General features: G+C 42.5%; 2 protein-coding genes across 2 annotated transcripts in view; one reads left to right on the plus strand and one right to left on the minus strand.

Moving 5' to 3' along the window:
* Positions 1-4,250, plus strand: part of lgr4 (leucine-rich repeat containing G protein-coupled receptor 4) — a gene marked incomplete at its 5' end in the record, with an annotated part of 163,941 nt that extends 159,691 nt beyond the window's left edge. The window contains 7 exon segments of the mRNA XM_037692631.1: positions 622-687; positions 839-910; positions 988-1,059; positions 1,127-1,252; positions 2,326-2,417; positions 2,693-2,746; positions 2,845-4,250. Coding sequence (XP_037548559.1) covers positions 622-687; positions 839-910; positions 988-1,059; positions 1,127-1,252; positions 2,326-2,417; positions 2,693-2,746; positions 2,845-4,250 — 1,888 coding nt within the window.
* Positions 4,251-12,059: 7,809 nt separating this feature from the next.
* The window catches only part of mybpc3 (myosin binding protein C3), a 112,744-nt gene continuing 105,799 nt past the window's right edge, over positions 12,060-19,004 (minus strand). The window contains exon 28 of the mRNA XM_037692643.1: positions 12,060-12,161. Within this exon, the coding sequence (XP_037548571.1) occupies positions 12,121-12,161 (41 nt within the window). The 3' untranslated portion in view covers positions 12,060-12,120. The remainder of the gene's footprint in view (positions 12,162-19,004) is intronic.

Genomic DNA, 19,004 nt, shown 5'->3' on the forward strand with positions numbered 1-19,004 from the left:
GTTACTGTTGTTAGGTTGTGTTACTGTTGTTAGGTTGTGTTACTGTTGTTAGGTTGCGTTACTGTTGTTACGTTGTGTTACTGTTGTTACGTTGTGTTACTGTTGTGTTACCTGCACTCTGTTTTACAGGTTTATAGAGAACAACGTTTGAACGTGTTTGTTTTTTATTCGACTTGAGCTTCTTGGTTTTACTGATTTATTATTTTCAACAATAATTTTCAAGAAACTAGATCTTTAGATTGAATCATGTTTTTATGTTTAGTTGAACAAAGTAATCTTTGTTAATGTGTGATTGTTTTGTATTCATGTAATACTTGGCTTGTGTTAAACCCAGTTCTTCCTCAGAGTTAGTTTCTGTCCACAGATGTTCGTTCTGCTGATCAATACGTGATCAGCAGATACGTATCAATACATGATAACAGTTTAAGGTCAGAGGGAAACGAGGCTGATAATGGAAATGATTAAAGACCAGTGGTGGCTCTGACACTGGAACATGGAGAGGTTTTATTTTCATTCTTGCTCAAACGTAACGTCCAGATGAGACGACAGATGTTTAGTCCTGTGTTAAACTCAGTTCCAGTGTCCTGCTCGTCTCTCTCTCAACCCGTCTTTCTTTCCCAGTGACCTGTCTTACAACCACATCGGACAGTTGCCGTCCTTCCAGGGCTGCAGCCTGCTGCAGGAGATGTAAGTGTCGAGCTCGTTCTTAAAGCCCCTGCACGTGACACTAATGGAGTTTCAAATACTGGTCTTGCTCTTCTTTTTACATCAGTGCACATTCAGGAGAAAACACGAACACGTTTGTTCATAAAAACTAAACTCTTGTTAAAATCTGCAGGAACGTTCAGCACAATCACATTCAACACATCGACGGGGACACTTTCCAAAGTCTCTCTGCTCTCCGGTTGCTGTAAGTCCCTGAGCGGCACCGACTCACCGCATGTCGTCGAAACATCACTTTGATTTCCTCTTTGTGTTGCTTGACAGAGACCTGAGCAGAAATGAAATCCGAGTTATCCACAAAGATGCCTTCCTCAGCCTCTCTGCTCTCACCAACCTGTGAGTAGGATGCAACAAGGTTAAAACCCGTTTCACGCTAACCTTTAACTCAACTTTTGTTTTGTAGAGATCTCAGCATGAACTCCCTGTCTGGGATTCCAACAGCTGGACTGAGCTCCATCAATCAGCTGAAACTTTCAGGGAACCCACAGATGAAAAATGTGATTCCTGCAAAAAGCCTCCCGAAGCTCAGGTGTGACACCCCCCCCCCCCCCCCATCTTTCTCCTCTAGTTTTTGTTGGTTTACTCTCACATTCATATTTACAGACAAAATACACGTAAAATGATTTTTGTGTGTGTGTTCTGGTGAAGGATTCAGATCCTGGATATTGGATTAATCGATGTTAAAGAATAAAAATAAACAGTAAATTGTATTAATTCCAACTGAACTCCAGTTCAATAGAATGTTTGCATTTAGCAATATATTTTATGAGCCAGTGGGCAGATTTTAATGAGGCTGAGGAAATAATTGTAGTTTTCTAGATTGGCCTTATAATCTAGCTGTTTTTGTTACTTTTTTTGCCATCTTATTTTAATTAGTAAAAAATAAAAAATATCTGTATGCCTTTGTATAATTGTCTATTGTTGTCATCGCTCTTTGTTAAATCAGGTCTCTCTTGTAAATGAGTCCTCGAGGCTCAACGGGATGAACCTGTAGAAATAAAGGTTGAATGAATTGTTGAACGTATTTCTACGACAAGTTAACTTTTAAAGTAAATCCACTCGAATATGGTCAGTATTCCAGATCTTGAGCTAAAGTTTGGTGTGGTAGTAGCTGAGAGTCATTCCCAACTCCGGCTTTGAGCAGCAACAGATCATGTGAAATCTTTAAAGTTTTGTCAATAACTGTTGGAGTCAACTTTGTCCATGTTGGAAGAAAAAAACTCAAAGTAATGATTTGACCCAAAGTAAGATGGCTGCCACATCGAAGCCACCTTGTCAACGTTGCTCCAGTTCAGACATTGACAACGTTGGATGTGGTCGTAGCTGAGAGTACTTCCATCACATTACAAAGTTTGGAACGTAAAGATGGAGTCGAATGACGAGAACACAAGAAAAGGTTGCGCTGCGTGAAACTGACCCAAGCAGTCTGTCGACAACCAAACTGTCACTGTTCACATTTAATGAGGAACGCAGACAGATGTGTTTTCTACACCGTCGTCGTCCTACGATGGAAACATTAACCAGAAGCAGGAATCCCCAGATGTGCCGCTGACCCCAGCTGGACTCTGACAGCAGCTCGTAATGATTCTTGTGTGTCTGCAGGTCCATCTCTGTCCCGTACGCCTACCAGTGCTGCGCGTTTGTTGGCTGCGAGTCCAGGTCGTCTGAGGACGCTCACATGAAGAAATATTCAGGTGCGGATGCTCCGATGTTCTGGTGACGTGTCTTGTCTTGGGTCTGAGCAGCTGACACGTTAACGTGGTCTTCCTCACACTCGCAGACTGTCCCTGTAGTTTCAGTATAAAACAACGTAAACGGAAGTGTCAGTGTTAAAAAACATCAACTGTATTCAGGATCTGCGTATTCTTGTTTTCCTGGAAGGCTCGTCCTGGAACAAATACAGATAAGAGGAAGTGGATCTTTTCTGGCAACGTGCCTCATTTCTTTTAATGTTCTTGCTTTATTTTAGGTGGAGAGGAGACCGAACGAGTCTCCATGGTTTTGCATTGCTCTCCTTCACCAGGTAAACAACCATTTGCAGCTTTCAGGATGGATCTGTTACTTTACTAAATAATGGAATCCAAAAAGTGATTGAATGTTTTAAATTGCCTCTCTCATCAGGAGCCTTTAAGCCCTGTGAGCACCTCCTGGGAAACTGGATGATTCGCCTGACGGTGTGGTTTATCTGCCTGGTGTCGCTGGTCTTTAACAGCCTGGTGCTGGTGGCCACCTTCTCCTCCGTTCACCGAGCCGCGGGCCGTTGGCTCTACCTGACTCCGTCTCTGTCTCCAGCCAGGCTGCTGATGGGGCTGCTGGCCGGGGCCAACCTCCTCACAGGCCTGTACGTCGGGGTGCTGACGGCGCTCGACGCTGCTACGTGGGGATCTTTTGCCGAGTTTGGGGTGTGGTGGGAGACGGGCCCAGGCTGTCGGATCACTGGAGCTCTTGCTGTGTTTTCGTCCGAGTGGTCCGTGTTGCTGCTGGCGCTGGCAGCTGTGGAGCGAAGCGTTGCCGTACGGATGATTTTGGGAAAAGCTGTGATTTCACCCAGGAGGAATGGCAGCACCGTTCGCAGATGTTTGACAGGAAATGGACGCATGGGTCTGGCTGCAGGACTCCTGGGGCTGCTGGCTGCTGCCGGGGCCTGCCTGCCTCTCCTGACCTTCAGCGATCAGTCCTCGTCTCCTCTCTGCTTGCCGTTTGCTCGTGGTGAGAGTCCAGCTCTGAGTATTACAGTCATTCTTGTGCTGCTCAACGCCCTGGCTTATCTGTTCACTGCTGCCGTGTACACCCAGCTGTACTGCCACCTCGGCCGGGTGGAGCTGGCAGACCCGGGGCAGACGGGAGCCCTGCGTCACGTGGCCTGGCTCATCTTCACCAACTGCATCTTCTTCTGTCCCGTGGCGGCTTTCTCCTTCGCCCCTCTCCTGACCGGCTCTGCAGCCGGTGGCCCAGAAATCGCCAAGTCCGTCACTCTTATTTTCTTCCCGCTGCCCGCGTGCCTGAACCCAGTGCTGTACGTGTTTTTCAGCCCGGCCTTCAGGGAGGACTGGCTGAGGCTGCGCGGCCGCGGAGGTCTGAGCAGAGAGATGAAGACTGGAGCGGAAAGTCCCTGCGATGACGGCGCTGGAGGTTCGGAGCTCACAGACGAAGGCTCCTCCACCTACCTGACCTTTGACTGTGGTGCATATTCACAGCTTTGTGGAGAGACGGTGTGTGAGCGGTGCGAGGCAGCGCTACATGCCCAGACCCGCTCTTCCCCCTCAGCCTTCACAGGCTGCAGACATTTGGTGAAGTCCCACAGCTGTCCCACCCTGCTCGCAGGCGCTGCAGCGTGCCAGCGCACTGAGGGGTTTTGGGCAGACAGCGGCACGCCCTCCGCTCAGTCCGAATACGCCGACGAGGGGGACTCGTTTGTGTCCGACAGCTCGGACCAGGTTCAGGCGTGCGGCAGGGCCTGCTTCTGCCAGAGCAGAGGACTTCCTCTGGTACACTACTCACACAACTTACCTCAAGTCAAGGACTAAGGAGGCTCCGTGCTCCAGAACTCTCTGTCATGTGAATTTAGATTCTCCAAGATGAACTATATTTTTTTATATAAAGTGTGCCAACTATCCTGTAATTCACAAGCACTTAATGTTTTTAATTCCTGTCAACAAACCAGTCGTTTAAAGGGAATTTGGCTTTTAGAGCATTTTTAGGTGTAGATGTTACGGAAGCTCTTCCCATCGGTGCTGCCTGCCTCTTTCACAACGCAACGTGTTACACATTCAGCCTTCCTTTGTAAATGTGTTGCTCCTCTCATCAAACGTTGAACCTTCTGCTGATTCTTGGATGATTTTTGTGCGGTATGTCATTGTAGCAGATGTTAAACTCACTCAGGTGGTTTTCACCCAGTCAGTAAAACCCAGCAGCAGCTCTTCTCCTAACTGCACGTTCAGCACTGCAGATGTGTTAGTTTTAGGTTTGCTTTAAATTTCTAAGACTATAAATGTGATAAAAGTAGCAGATATCACTGTTTTAACGACAACTGTTTGTGGTTGTTTTGGCACGTTATTTATTGTTCGGGTGGAGACGACTTCAGGTCTGAACAGTACACAAAGCGTTAGCACGTAGCATCTGTGTATTTATTCATGACACATGCAGGTTTACGAGATCACTTTCAGTTAGGTAAGGTCTTCTTGTTTTCTTAGTTTTGCCATTGTGATGTTTAATTCGGATCAAAATGTTTGTTATAAACTGCAGATGAACAAATCCAGTTGAACCAAAAGGCTCGATAATCACATGGAACGTACTAAAACGTGCTCACACTCTCACCTGCAGGAATAAATCTGCATTTTGAGAAACGTTCGTTCAGACCAAACAGAAATGATGCAAATATGAGCTTCAGCCAACACAGAAATAACTTAAATGAGCATTTGGTGCTGAATGGCTGCAAATTAGAACTTTTAATTTGGATTAAATTGCACAATATCTCAAATGAATCTACCAACATGACGTTATTTTCATACAGTTTATACGAGTGTTTGAGCTGCATTTTTAAACCATTATAACCCCTTTACATACATTTGGGCGCTTGAAGAATGATTAATCTGCATTGACTCAGAACGCTTATAACACACATTTATTGCAAATTTATGCAACGTGTAAGACGTGCAAGTGTAACAAATCCTGTGAAATATTTCAACAACTCTTAAACATGATGGTAAAGTAAGAGAAAAATATGGCCCAACAATAAACGCAGTTGAAGGCTCTGCGTCTGTTTTCATCCCGTTTGGTCATGGTGGTTTTTAGTTTAGTTATAAATGTCGTCACAGTTTGATCCTGTGAGATGAACAGACGTGCACGTGGAGAGCCCGCCTGAGTCACACTGGGTGCGACAGGAGCTGACAGATGTTTGGTGTGCTGGAGCATGACTGCACACATTAAGGTGGTCACACCCTTGGAGCGTGTGCGTGCACGTCATGCGAGCGCTCAGGAATTCAGACGATGTGGGGAAACGTTTCCTTCACCCAGCAGACGTTTCTCACGTTACTGTTTGATTCAGCACGGCTCTGAAAATCAACCATTCTTTGATTGATGCTCCAGCTGGTGAAAACTCTACAAAACTTTTTAACTTTTATTGTTCTGTATGTAAATTATTTGGAGAAAAATCAGACTAAGAATGGGATGCTAGCTGAGGAAGCTGCCTCCATGACTGTCATGGCTGCAGAGCTTCGGAACAGAAACTCATTTTCTGCCAGTCTTTGACTTCGAGGAAATCCTTTAAGTTTTGTGCAAATAGTGGGAGGAATCTATGTACTGTATACTGTGATTATTTTTTAAAGCAAACCCTAAACTATGAATTTTTGTTTTATCTTTTATAAATACAAAGTTGCAGATTATATAAAATATTTCACATGATTTCAGTTTAAGTTAAATTTTATGTTAATTCTTTTGTGTCAAATATCCCCATTTTTTTCTGTTCAAGCAGAAAATCAGTTCATTAAATTGTGAATGAATAAAATAAATGAACACAATTGCGCCATTTCTTACAGATGCACTTTAATGAGCTTTAATTTTCTTTTTTATATATTTTTTTATCAGTGGCCCAGTTATCATCGACGTTTGACACTTTCTAATGTGCACCACAGCCCCGAATAGTTTCTTAGCCATTTCTCGTCGGTGTTGATCTCTCTTGTTTTGGACACCTGCTTTCTTAAAATGTCTGTAAATGAGTTTATTGGTATTTTATGTTGTATGGTATGGTATATAGTTTATTCATTTTAAAAAAGTACAAAACAATTCCATAACAATATAAAAAAGGATACAAAGGATTTAAAATGAATATGAATGTTGTGAGACGTTCCCGGGTGTCGGAGTGACTGCAGAGTAGCTCAAACATGAACTTTGTTTAGACTGAGCCTATTTCAACGAGCCACAGGTAAGCAATGAGACCAACCTGTGAAATAAAGAAGCATGAAACCATTTAGACGACGAAACATCACAAAATACTCACGTTGACTGTGCACGCTAGTAACTGTACAAAGCTCACTTGTACTTTTCTTAGACCACACGTGCAAAAGAGCATTTGTGATGCTTAAAAGCATTTTGTCCTCTCGTGTCACGTGCAAGAACTTATTGTGAGTTTTGGACCCCCAACCCGTCCTGTTGGTCTGGGGGCCCTGACAGTTGCTTTGTAAAAATGGAGCAGGAGTTGCGTTGAATTTGGCCTCAGAACTGCTGATTTACAGAACCTGTGGTCAGAATGGGATCAGTGATGCACAAGTCCAAAGCTGCCATGTTTCACACTGAAGTCCACAGAGGGGGGAGGACAGCCACTGCCCCCACAACACACACACACACGGCTGTACAAGACACATTGGGATCACACTTTGGGCATTACTGAGACTTTGTGGTCGTTTTCACAGCTGACAGTTCGGCAGACTCGGTTCAATCGGGACCAAAATTCAGAACATTTTGACATTTTCAGCTGGTGTGGTTGGTTCTCATTCACTGGGTCAGTCAACCTGTTCCCCCCCTCGCCTGTGGTGGCGCTGCACCAAGAACTACTGAAGGAAACAACACAAAAATATCTAAAAAAAAGTTAAATCTGGTCCTCTGGACATTCAAAAAAAACCCAAAACAAAGCAAAACAACAAAAAAATCTAGAAACGTTTTGTCTCTCATCCAGAAGACTTCCTCAGTCTGAGGTGGTGTATTCAGCTCAGTCTCTTAAATAGCACCGTCTCAGAGTGGATCAACCAGTTTTGCTGCTGACAACCAGAACCAGCTGATCACATGCTCAAGAAGGACCATGAGCCTAACAATGGATCATTAGCACCTGATGGCTGTTTACTGTTCACAGAGGGCTGAGTGATACTAGCAATCACAGCATTGTAAGAGGGGGACAGTTGAACCTGGAGGCTCCACCCCTGTTTAATGATGGACGATTTCTTTTCACAAAGATGGCCTCCTTTACTCCTCTCTCAAACCATCGTTCCTCTCTGTCCAGGATGTGAACATCTTCATCCCTGAAAGAGTGACCGCTGGCCTGGAGATGAGTGTAGACCTCAGAGTCCTGGCCTGATGATGTTGATCTTCTGTGCTGGTCCATCCTTTTGGCCAGTGGCTGTTTAGTTTCCCCGATGTAAGACTGATCACCCTCCTGACACTGAACAGCATACACAATATTACTCTGTTTGTGCCGGGGGACTGGATCTTTGGGATGAACCAGTCTTTAATGTATTTTGGGGTTTAAAAGCCACTGGGACGTTATGTTTAGAAAATAAACGTCTCAGTTTCTCTGATACCCCCTCAACATATGGAATGACCACTGGTCTGGGTCTGGGTTCCTCCTTTTCACCTGATGGCTGACTGGAGTCCTGTTTGGGTTTCTTCTCTTCTTTCAGGAAGGCCCAGTTAGGATATCCACATTGCTCTAGAGCCTGTCTTGTGTAGGATTTCTCCTTCTGCCTGGCTCCTGAGCTAGTGGGGACGCTGTCTGCTCTGTGGTACAGAGTCCTGATGACTCCTTACTTGTGCTCCAAAGGGTGATGGGAGTCAAACTGCAAATACTGGTCTGTGTGGGTGGGTTTGCGGTACACCTCAGTTTGCAAATGTCCTCTATCAGAGACTGAGACCTCACAGTCCAAGAAAGCCAACCTGCCATTTTTTACATCTTCTCGTGTGAACTTGATGTATTTATCCACAGAGTTGATGTGGTCAGTAAAATGTTGGACTTCCTGAGATTTGATTTTAACCCAGGTGTCGTCAACATACCTGAACCAATGACTTGGTGGTGTCCCTGAAAAGGACGTCAAGGCTCTCTTTTCTACCTCCTCCATGTACAGGTTGGCAACAATAGGAGAAACTGGAGACCCCATAGCACACCCATGTTTCTGCCTATAATATTGCTCCCCATATGTGAAGTAGGTTGACTGCAGGCACAGTTTCAAGAGTTGACACAGTTGTTCTGTGGAAAGTGTGGTCCTGCTGCTCAGAGTGGTGTCTGATTTTAATCTTAAACTGACCACCTCTACTGCATCATCAACAGGAATGCACGTAAAGAGTGATGTGACATCAAAAGAGACCATTGTTTCATCAGTCTCCATGATGACATCCCTCACCTTATCCACAAACCTTATGCAGACCTTCTTCTGGAAAATAAAAACAAAAATGGAGTGGCTTCAGATTTGAGCGGTTTTAGGATTTCGGTTTTGTCCTTTTTCAACAATGGGCTCAGCATGAGGACGATGAGGCACAACATCATGGAGAATGTTGTTTTTCACACAAGGCAGCTGACGGCTGTATGAGGTCAGAGACATGCGCGTTTGTTTTGGTTGTATTTTCCCAGAATGCCCTGCGCTGTAGTCCACTTCCTGGTTTTGGAGCGCTTTCCGGTCCAAGCATATAGTTGATATATAGTTTTTAATTCAATATTTAAAATGCTATTCTAAACAACAGTGTTGGAAGATGTCAGAGATTTTACATTAATAGATAAAGTTAAACATTTTCATGTTACAGCACTGACAGGCAGCAGCAGTGTAGAGTTTAGCTACCTGTTAGCTGCTAGCTAGCTTACTTTACAATTGGAGACTGTTTCCTTACACAGTTACAGAATGGTAAATTGATAATGATGGATAACGTTACCACAGCTAACTAACACATAAATACAGTTTTTATTAACCTTACCTTGCGCTATATCTTGTAATATAACCTCTGTAAATAAAGGTTGAAGGAATGAAATTCCGTTAAGTTTCCAGACAGGTCTCCCGAGGGAGAATAGACCCGGCAGTACTGATGCACAGCATGAGTCAAAAAGGAAGTTGTGAAAAGGGCCTATTGTATTCATCAATGCATTCGAACTGTGCCAGAGTTCAATTGTACGGAGCCCCGGAGGGACATGGGGGATTTTATTTTTCTTTTGCGTTCCCTCGCAGTACTGTATGTAGTGTTACCTCACAGACAACAAACATTCCTTCCTCAAAGAAACCGGTCCAGATGACATGATTTAATCTTTTTTGTTCTCACAGACAGCAACAATGGGACAGACACCCGCATCTGAGGTTCATGAAGTTTAGTTTTGAAATCAGCCTTAAATATAAGGATATCCAGTGTGTGCTGCAGCGGTAAAGTTAGTTTTACGTTGGATATTTCATGTTCATGCTCTGTAGATTCAGTTGTGTCTTCCTCGTTGACACAGGCAGTCTGATTTCAGTCTGTCCCTCCTCCCATGGTTCGCTTAGGGACTGTCAACAAATTATCGAGCTAATGCTTGCTCTGAACACAATTATAATATTTGAAATATATTTCAAAGCAGCACCATGTATCGTGAGTTTTCTCAGTATATTTCTGCATGGTAATAAATCATGAAATTTCTCACCATTTAAAATCCAAAAGAACAAGGTCGCACTTGAGTTTCAGAAGTACTGTAACTTTCTTTTAAAGCATCAAAGTTCATGCTCAGTCATCCAGGTACAAAATACAGTAATGGTCAGTCAGGTCATCTGGACAGTTTCTTTTTTGTGGAAAGATGTTTTACCCTCTATCCAGAGGGCTTCATCAGTCTGATGAGTCCCAAGTAAACTGTTTTCCCCACTAAGCAATACACTTCTTTAGTGGACCAACCAGTTTGCTGGTTTCCCTGGTGACTGATGAAGCCCTCTGGATAGAGGGCAAAACCATCCTTGAAAGAGATGGTCGTGGATTTCAGAAGGATACAGTACTTCTCAAAACGCAAGTGCCACCTTGTTCTTTTGGATTTTAAATGGTGATAAAATCAATTTATTACCATGCAGAAATGTACTGAGAAAACTTTAGTTAGATATGATACATGGTGCTGCTACTCTGGAAATGTATCTAAAATATGATGGTGTTCAGACCAAGCTCCTTAGCCCGGTAATTTGTTGGTGGTCCCTAATCGAACTATCGCTCCGGAGGAGGGACGGACTGAGAGCATCTGACTGAAATCAAACTGCCTGTATTGGATCAAAGGAGGAAGCCAGCGCTGAATCCACGGAGTATGAACACGAAATATCCAACATAAAACTAATTTTGCCACTGTAGCCCTGGATATCCTTATATTTAAGGCTGATTTCAAAACTAAACTCCATGAACCTCAAATGCTGGGTGTCTGTTCCGCTGTTGCTGTCGTCTGTGACGTAACACTACATACAGTACAGTATTGTGAGGGAACGCAGAAGGAAATAAAATCCCCATGTCCCCTCCGGGGCTCCGTACACTTCAACCGGATGGAGACCTATGTAGGTTTTTAGGCAGACCAGAGGTCGCTTTTTTGTTCCGCATCAGAGTTCGATAGCACATTCACACCTCCCAAAACGAACTGGACTTTCTAGGCAAACGGACTAGAGTTTGATTAAAGCGGACTAAACAGGGCTGCTGTGAATGCACCAACCTCTTATTGTAAACAAACAAACAAACAAACAAACAAACACCAGTCAGATTTATTGTTTGAAAGCATGTTTTACACACACAGATCAACCCAAACACTGAGCTCAAACGTATAAGGAATAAAAATAACAAATCAAATATGCATTCATCGATAATATTAATCAAATTAATAAACATTAAATGTATCTATTGTTTAAAGAACAAAAATCAAACTCAAGAGTTATTCAGTCGGTGACTGACGGTGAATTCAGTGAGCACTGATCTGTTCAGCAACAGAAACTTAAAGGTACTCGTTGCTAACTATAAAAACAAAAGTTATTTTCCAGATATTCTGAAATGCTTCTAAAACTGTGGGTACGCACTGAACATAAACAAAACACTAAAAAAACTCAGAGAAGCTGGAGGATAGACCAACATTAGGCTGGTGCAGTTTGTGTTGGCGAGTTGGAAAAGCATCAAATCACCAAGAAAGTGTTCTGGTGGAAATAAAAGACTGAACCGAACGTCAAATAAAAACAAGTCTCAGTCTGAAGGTTTGAAAAGCAGCTTTTCACAGAGCCCTCACACAAATTAGTCTCAGTGGTTACTGCTTTTAGAAAAGCTGGTGAAATGCTCCGTTTCTGAGTCTGTTTCACTTTAAATTGTTTTTAAAAATTATCAACTTCCTTTACCCAACACGTCTGAGTGTAAATGACATTTTCAGTCACTTTGGCAGTTTTCTATGGTAGTTGATGGTTGTTTACAAATTTGGTTCATAAATTTTACATTTATTGACACAGTAAACATTGATACGAGTATGAATCTGATAATTTTGTTTTTGATGTTTTGTATTTTTTGACTTAAACTATGTGCAGTGAGCACCTTTAACAGAAGAAAAAACCATAGTGCCAAAACAAACGTGCGTGGGTTAAACAGCTTATGATCTAAAATCAAATTCTTGTGGCACAAAAAGAGTGAACATTTGGGAGGGTGGTCCATTTCCTCTTGTTTCTCAGTCGGAGCTTCTCATTTGTTGGCATCTTTCTTTTCTTCTTTGGCAATTTGTGCTGCAACACAAAATCAAAAGGCCAGAACATTCAACTCAATCAAATTCATCCTCCACTCAGGTAACACTGGTCGTCCTACAGTTTGATCAGAAGCGTTCGTTAACAACTAAATTAATTTTATTTGAATAGTTTGAGGTGCATTTCAGTATTTTTAAATTATTTCTACAACACATTTATTTTGCTGACCAACTAGTTTCACACTCAAATCAGTTCAAGAAAAAGTGAGTTGAACTCACTTTTATCCCTTTTCAATCATCTTTTAAAATAAAATAAAAGTCCAATTCTGCACAGAAGCTGACTCCCTTCCATTCTCAAAGGAATTAAAAACTATTAAACTGCTCATCGAATAGGAAATATATCATTTTGAGCGATAGTAAAGCAGATTATTACAGATTATTATGGTTCTGCCTGACATAATAAAGTGGACAATGGTATTTTGAGGTCCGAAGATTAGATAAATTAAAAAAAAAAAGTTTAATCTCTAATGTGGGCAGTTTATCTGCCAAAGGTTCATTGGACACTTAAGACGTTTGTCGTTTGAAAGACTAGTGATTGAACTTAGGTTGTTTAAAAGAAGACAAGAAAGCAGAAAAAAAATCACTGAAAGATATAAATGTTATTTTTAAGTAAATACAATTTTCAATCCTTTAATTTAAAACTGGAGTGAGTGAAAATAAAGAACTGGTACGCCGATGTCCCCCGTCACTGAGGAATTTGAGTGATTGTTTTTAGTTTTTGTGATGAGTGTTTTGTGCCTTGGCCACCACACGTGCACACGTGCGCTGCTGCGAGCGGCTACCTGCCTGAGTTTCTTCCAAAATTGTTTATTCGTTTTTATGTTATTTTACCTTTTTAAACTGTGCTTGCACTGTATAGTGTAGTTTCAGGGGGAATTGCAAGTATGCAACTTTTTTGATACTTTTATCCTGGTTTTAACCGTGTTTGGAGAACTTTTTTTACCATTTTTATCATGACGAACCCCCATCCTTCTGGACGTGCGCAGGGCGCCATTGTATCAGGGAGCAGCTGATCGGTCTCTGACACAGAAGAGTCAAAAACATGAAATCCCTCAGGAGCTCAGAAGGAAACACTGGGGATGCAGAGCAGGAAAAAGACGGCGACTGGAAAAGAGGAAAACCGTATCTTCCATCTATTATGGGGAATGTCCACTCGCTGGCAAATAAGATTTATGAACTACCAGCATTCAGGAGGAGCCAGCATGTGTTTCGGTAGGCTTTATTGGTGTGTTTCATGGAGACTTGGCTTTGTGACAATATACTGGATGCTACAGTTGAGTTAGCTGGCTTTCACTGTGTGTGCGGACAGGAGCAGCAGAAATAATGGTGGGGTCGCAATTTATGTTAATAACAAATGGTGCAACCCCCAACACATCACAATAAATGAGCAAGTCAAGCTTCCTGTTCCGGTGAGCTGATGAACGGCAGATCCCCCCGGCATCTCTGAAGACTTTGCTCATCAAACTGACCCGTTTTTTTAGCCTAACTAAAGTTGGTCCCCCTTCCAAATGAAGTCGGTGTTCAGTGACTCAGAGAGCGGGACGGGACCATCCCAAAAGTTTTTTCTTTCAACCTTTATTTCTACAGGTAAATCCCATTGAGCCTCGAGGACTCGTTTACAAGAGAGACCTGGTTTAACAAAGAAAGATGAAAAACAATGGACAACAGCGACAACAATAGACAGTAATAAAAGAGGCGTACAGTTTTTTATTTTACAAATTAAGATAAGATGGTAAAAAGGTAGCAAAAACAGCTCGATTATAGGGTGAATGTAGAAAACTAAAAACAGGAACATGTCTGCATTGGTCCCTGCCAGGAGTCCAACAGATTCTTAAAGACACTCAGAGAGGTCAAGGTCGAGAGCTTCAGATCTTTTTACAAGATATTCCAGGAAACGGGAGCGGAGTAGGAGAAGGTCCTTTTGTCTAGTTCAGTCCTCACTGAGGGAACACTGCAGGTAATGATGTCCTGAGAGCGCACGCTGTAGCTGCACTCACACAGAGACATGTAGGAGGAGATGTATGAAGGCAGCAGACCAGGAAGTGATTTAAAGATGAAAATGTACCAGTGAGAAAGTCTGTGTGAAGTTAATGGTGACCAGTTAACCAGTGAATACTGGGTGCAGTGGTGCGTACGGTAGTGACAGCCAGTTATGAATCTTAGTGCACCATGATAGACAGCATCCAACATCTGCAGCATCCAACATCTGCAGCATCCAACATCTGCAGGGTTCTTGTAGGAGCGTTCATTTAAATAATGTCACCGTAATCAATGGAGGGAAGGAAAGTCACAGATACAAGGTGTTTCCTAACATTCAGAGTTAGACAGGATCTGTTTCTGAAAAAGAAACCCAGTTTAACTTTCAGTTTCCTTACTAGGTTTTCCAGATGGAGCTGAAGAGATGCAAGTCGACCAAGATACACAAATATTTATAGGAATCAACAAACTCAATGGGGACACCATTTGAGGATAAAATCAAAGGAAGAACTGCTGGGACCGACTTCCTGTTTGAAAAAAGCATCCCTTTGGTTTTGTCAGTGTTTAGGACAAGTTTGAGGTGGAACAAATCAGACTGGATGATGTCAAATGCAGATTTCAAAAGCTGGAAAACCTTAATGTTTTAGCTCGACAATAAACAAATGTGTCATCAGCATAGAAATGTATGGATGCGTCAAGGATGCTCTGACCTACGGGGACCGAGATGATGTAGACGCAGGGCAGCCGGCCCGGGACCCAAAAGTCCCAGGTTCGATCCCTGGTCACTGCACACCTCGTGGTGTCTCTGGGCAGCACACCTCTTCCCCAAAATGCCCCCTGGTCACCTTTAATAGCTACCCACTGCACCACCTGGTGGTGGATGGGTTAAATGCAGAGACTAATTTCGCCATTGTATGGAAACATACAGTGATGACAGTGAGATGACATTATTATTATTATTATTATTATTATTATTATTATTACCTATGTCGATTGTAAAGAGGATAGGTCCTAAGACTGAGCCTTGTGGTACACCATTGTTGACTGTTAAATAACTGGAGGAAGTTCCATTATGTTGAACACATTGCCTTCGATCTGAGAGATAGTTAGAGAACCAACCAATGGTGTGTTCTGAGAAACCAGTTTCAGAGATCTTATGACACAAGATGTTCTGATCCACAGAGTCAGAATCTTTAGACAGGTCTAAGAAAAGTGCAGCACAATAATCCTTAGCATCCAGTGCTTCAACAACATCATTAAGAATCTTCAGTGAAGCAGTGGTTGTGCTGTGTTGTTTCCTGAAACCAGATTGATGTGGAGGTAAGATGTTAAATGAGTCCAGGTAATTTTTGATTTGAGAGTTTATCATTTTTTTTTAGAATCTTGGCTAAAATGCAGAGTTTAGAGATTGATCAATAGTGGTTCAGTGAGGGGGGGTCACCTCCCTTCAGCAAAGGAAGAACAAAGGCTGTTTTCCAAGCATCTGGAGTTTTGCCTTATGGAGAGATTAAAGATGTGGGTTTTCACACGCAATAATTCTCTGTGTTTACATTCCTTCAACTGCTGAAGTATCACAGGCTGATGACATCATCATCTCCACCACTGCCAGACTTCAGTCTCTGCACCCTGATGCCTTCATGGCTATTTGTGGTGATTTTAATCATGTCAAGTCAAGTCAAGTCATATTTATTTATAGAGCACAATTTAAAACAGATAGACTGTTATCAAAGTGCTTAGAGCTTATCAGAGTGCATGTCACAATGAACTCAACCTTGCCCAAATTCAAACAGTTTGTTAACTGTAAAACTAGGAGAAATAAAACACTGGATCTGCTGTATGCTAATGTGAAGGAAGCATATAGTGCCATAGCTCTCCCCACCCCTGGGCAAATCAGACCACAATCTAGTTTACCTCAAGCCCTGGTACAACCCTGCAGTACAGTGGCAGCCAGTGACTGTGAGAACTGTACGGAAGTGGCCACAGGAGGCAATGGAGACCCTGCAGGGCTGCTTTGAGGCAACTGACTGGGATGTTTTTGTGATGCACATGGGCAGGACATTCACACACTGACTGTGTTAAGCCTTATATTAACTTCTGCACAGATAAGATAATCCCCACAAAAACTGTGCTGCTTTCCCAACAATAAACCATTGATCACCAAGGACATCAAGGCAGCCCTGAACAGGAAGGAGGCTGCCTTCAAGAGGGACAGGGAGGCGATGAGGAGAGCGCAGACTGAGGTGAGGATCAAGATCAGGGAGCGTAAGGAGCAGTACAGGAGGAAGCTGCAGAGAAACTGGCTCAAAACAACACCAGAGAGGTCTGGAATGGGATGAGAAGCATCAGTGGTCAGAAAAAGACTGCAGCAGTGATGGGAGGAGACCAATCAATCAACCTTTATTTATACAGGTAAATCCCATTGAGCCTCGAGGACTCATTTACAAGAGAGACCTGATTTCAACAAAGAAAGATGACAACAATGGACAACAGCAACAACAATAAGCAGTTATAAAAACTCATACTACAGTTTTTTTTTTTTTAACAAATAGGATGGCTAAAAGGAAAAAGGTAACAAAACAAAAAACAGCTAGATTCCAAGACAAATGTAGAAAACTAAAAACAGGAACATGTCTGCATTGGACCCTGCCAGGAGTCCAACAGATTCTTAAAGACACTTAGAGAGGTCAAGGTCGAGAGCTTCAAATCTTTTTGTAAGATATTCCAGGAAACAGGAGCAGAGTAGGCGAAGGCCCTTTTGCCTAGTTCAGTCCTCACTGAGGGAACACTGCAGGTAATAATGTCCTGAGAGCGCACTCCGTAGCTGCACTCACGCAGAGACATGTAGGAGGAGATGTATGAAGGCAGCAGACCAAGAAGTGATTTAAAGATGAAAATATACCAGTGAGAGAGTCTGCGTGAAGTTAATGATGTCCAGTTAACCAATGAATACAGAGTGCAGTGGTGGGTACGATAATCACAGCCAGTTATGAATCTTAGTGCACCATGATAGACAGCATCCAACATCTGCAGATTTTATCTGCAGATAAATGCAGATTTCAAAAGCTGGAAAGCCTTAGCAACTGTTTTAGCTCGACAATAAACAACTGTGTCGTCAGCATAGAAATGTATGGATGCATTAGGGATGTTTTTACCTACATTATGTATGTAGATTGTAAAGAGGGTGGGTCCTAAGACTGAGCCTTGTGGTACACCATTGTTGAATGTTAAATAACTGGAGGAAGTACCATTATGTTGAACACATTGCCTCCGGTCTGAAAGATAGTTAGAGAACCAACCAATGGTGTGATCTGAGAAACCAATTTCTGAGAGTTTATGACACAAGATGTTCTGATCCACAGTGTCAGAATCTTTAGACAGGTCTAAGAAAAGTGCAGCACAATAATCCTTAGCATCCAGTGCTTCAACAACATCATTAAGAACCTTCAGTGAAGCAGTGGTTGTGCTGTGTTGTTTCCTGAAACCAGATTGATGTGGAGGTAAGATGTTAAATGAGTCCAGGTAATTTTTGATTTGAGAGTTTATCAGTTTTTCTAGAACCTTGGCTAAAATGCAGAGTTAGGGATTGGTCAATAGTTGTTCAGTGAGGTGGGGTCTCCTCCCTTCAGCAAAGGAAGAACAAAGGCTGTTTTCAAGTGTCTGGGATGGAGTTTTGTCTTATGGAGAGATTGAAGATGTGGGTCACAGGGACTGTGATGATATGAGCAGCCAGCCTTAAGAAATAAGGTGGAAGTTCATCTGGACCTGCAGATTTTTTAGGATCAAGATCTTTTAACAGTTTATTGACCTCACTGACTGAGAATAGAGAAAAAGAGAAGGTGTGATTAACTGAGGATTGACTTGTAGGAGGGATTTGATTTGTAGAAGTTTGGCTATTAAGTGAAGTGGCTGATTTTTTGTTAGTAACTGTGTCAAATAAAGAACCAGAAGCAACAAAATGTTTGTTGAAACAGTTCAGGATCTCGTGCTTATTTGACACAGGAACAGAGTTAATGAGAAGTTGTGATGGGAGGTCAGATGATTGGGGGGTGCCTGAGAGAGATTTTATGGTTTTCCAGAATCTGTTAGGGTCATTTAGATTTTTGGAGGTCTGAGATAAGAAATAGTTGCGTTTTGCTGCTTTAACAGCAGTTGTGCATTTATTCCTCATCTGTCGAAAACTCAACCAATCAGTGTCTGAGCCAGATTTTCTCGCTGCGGCCCAAAGATGATCTCTCCTGTGCAGGAGGTCAGCTAGCTCTGGAGTAAACCAGGGGCTGTCTCGTCCTTTTATTCTGAACTGACGAAAAGGAGCATGTAAGTTCAGGAAATAAATTAAATTATTATGGAAATAGTTCCAAGCAGAGTTCAGGTCATCAGTTAACAGAATACGATGCCAGTCAAAGTGAGACAGATCCCAGAGGAATGACTGTTCACAGAAATGTTTCAGATCCCTTTTTTGAATTAATCTGGGCTTAGAAGGTGGAAGTTTAATATATCTCAAAGCAGCTGTCACACAGTGATCACTCAAAAGATCAGCGAATACACCTGTACCAGGGAATTTGTGAGGCATATTAGTTAGAAACAGGTCTAAGACGGAGGAATTGTCAGGGTGGCTTTTATTTAATCTGGTGGGGGAGTCGGTCAGTTGGGTTAAATTAAAAGACAAGCAACATTCCTTGAATTTGTCACAGAGGGGGGTCGACTTACACCAATCAATGTTAAGATCTCCAGCTAAAAAGACCTCTTTGAATTTTAAATTACCAAGGAATTCCTTAATGGCATTTAATGCCTCAGGTGAAGTTGATGGTGGACGATAGCAGCAGACTACAGTTAAAACCTGGCCTCCATT

Source organism: Nematolebias whitei, chromosome 2, assembly GCF_014905685.2.
Source record: "Nematolebias whitei isolate Nwh7 chromosome 2, NemWhi1, whole genome shotgun sequence".
NCBI lineage: Eukaryota > Metazoa > Chordata > Actinopteri > Cyprinodontiformes > Rivulidae > Nematolebias > Nematolebias whitei.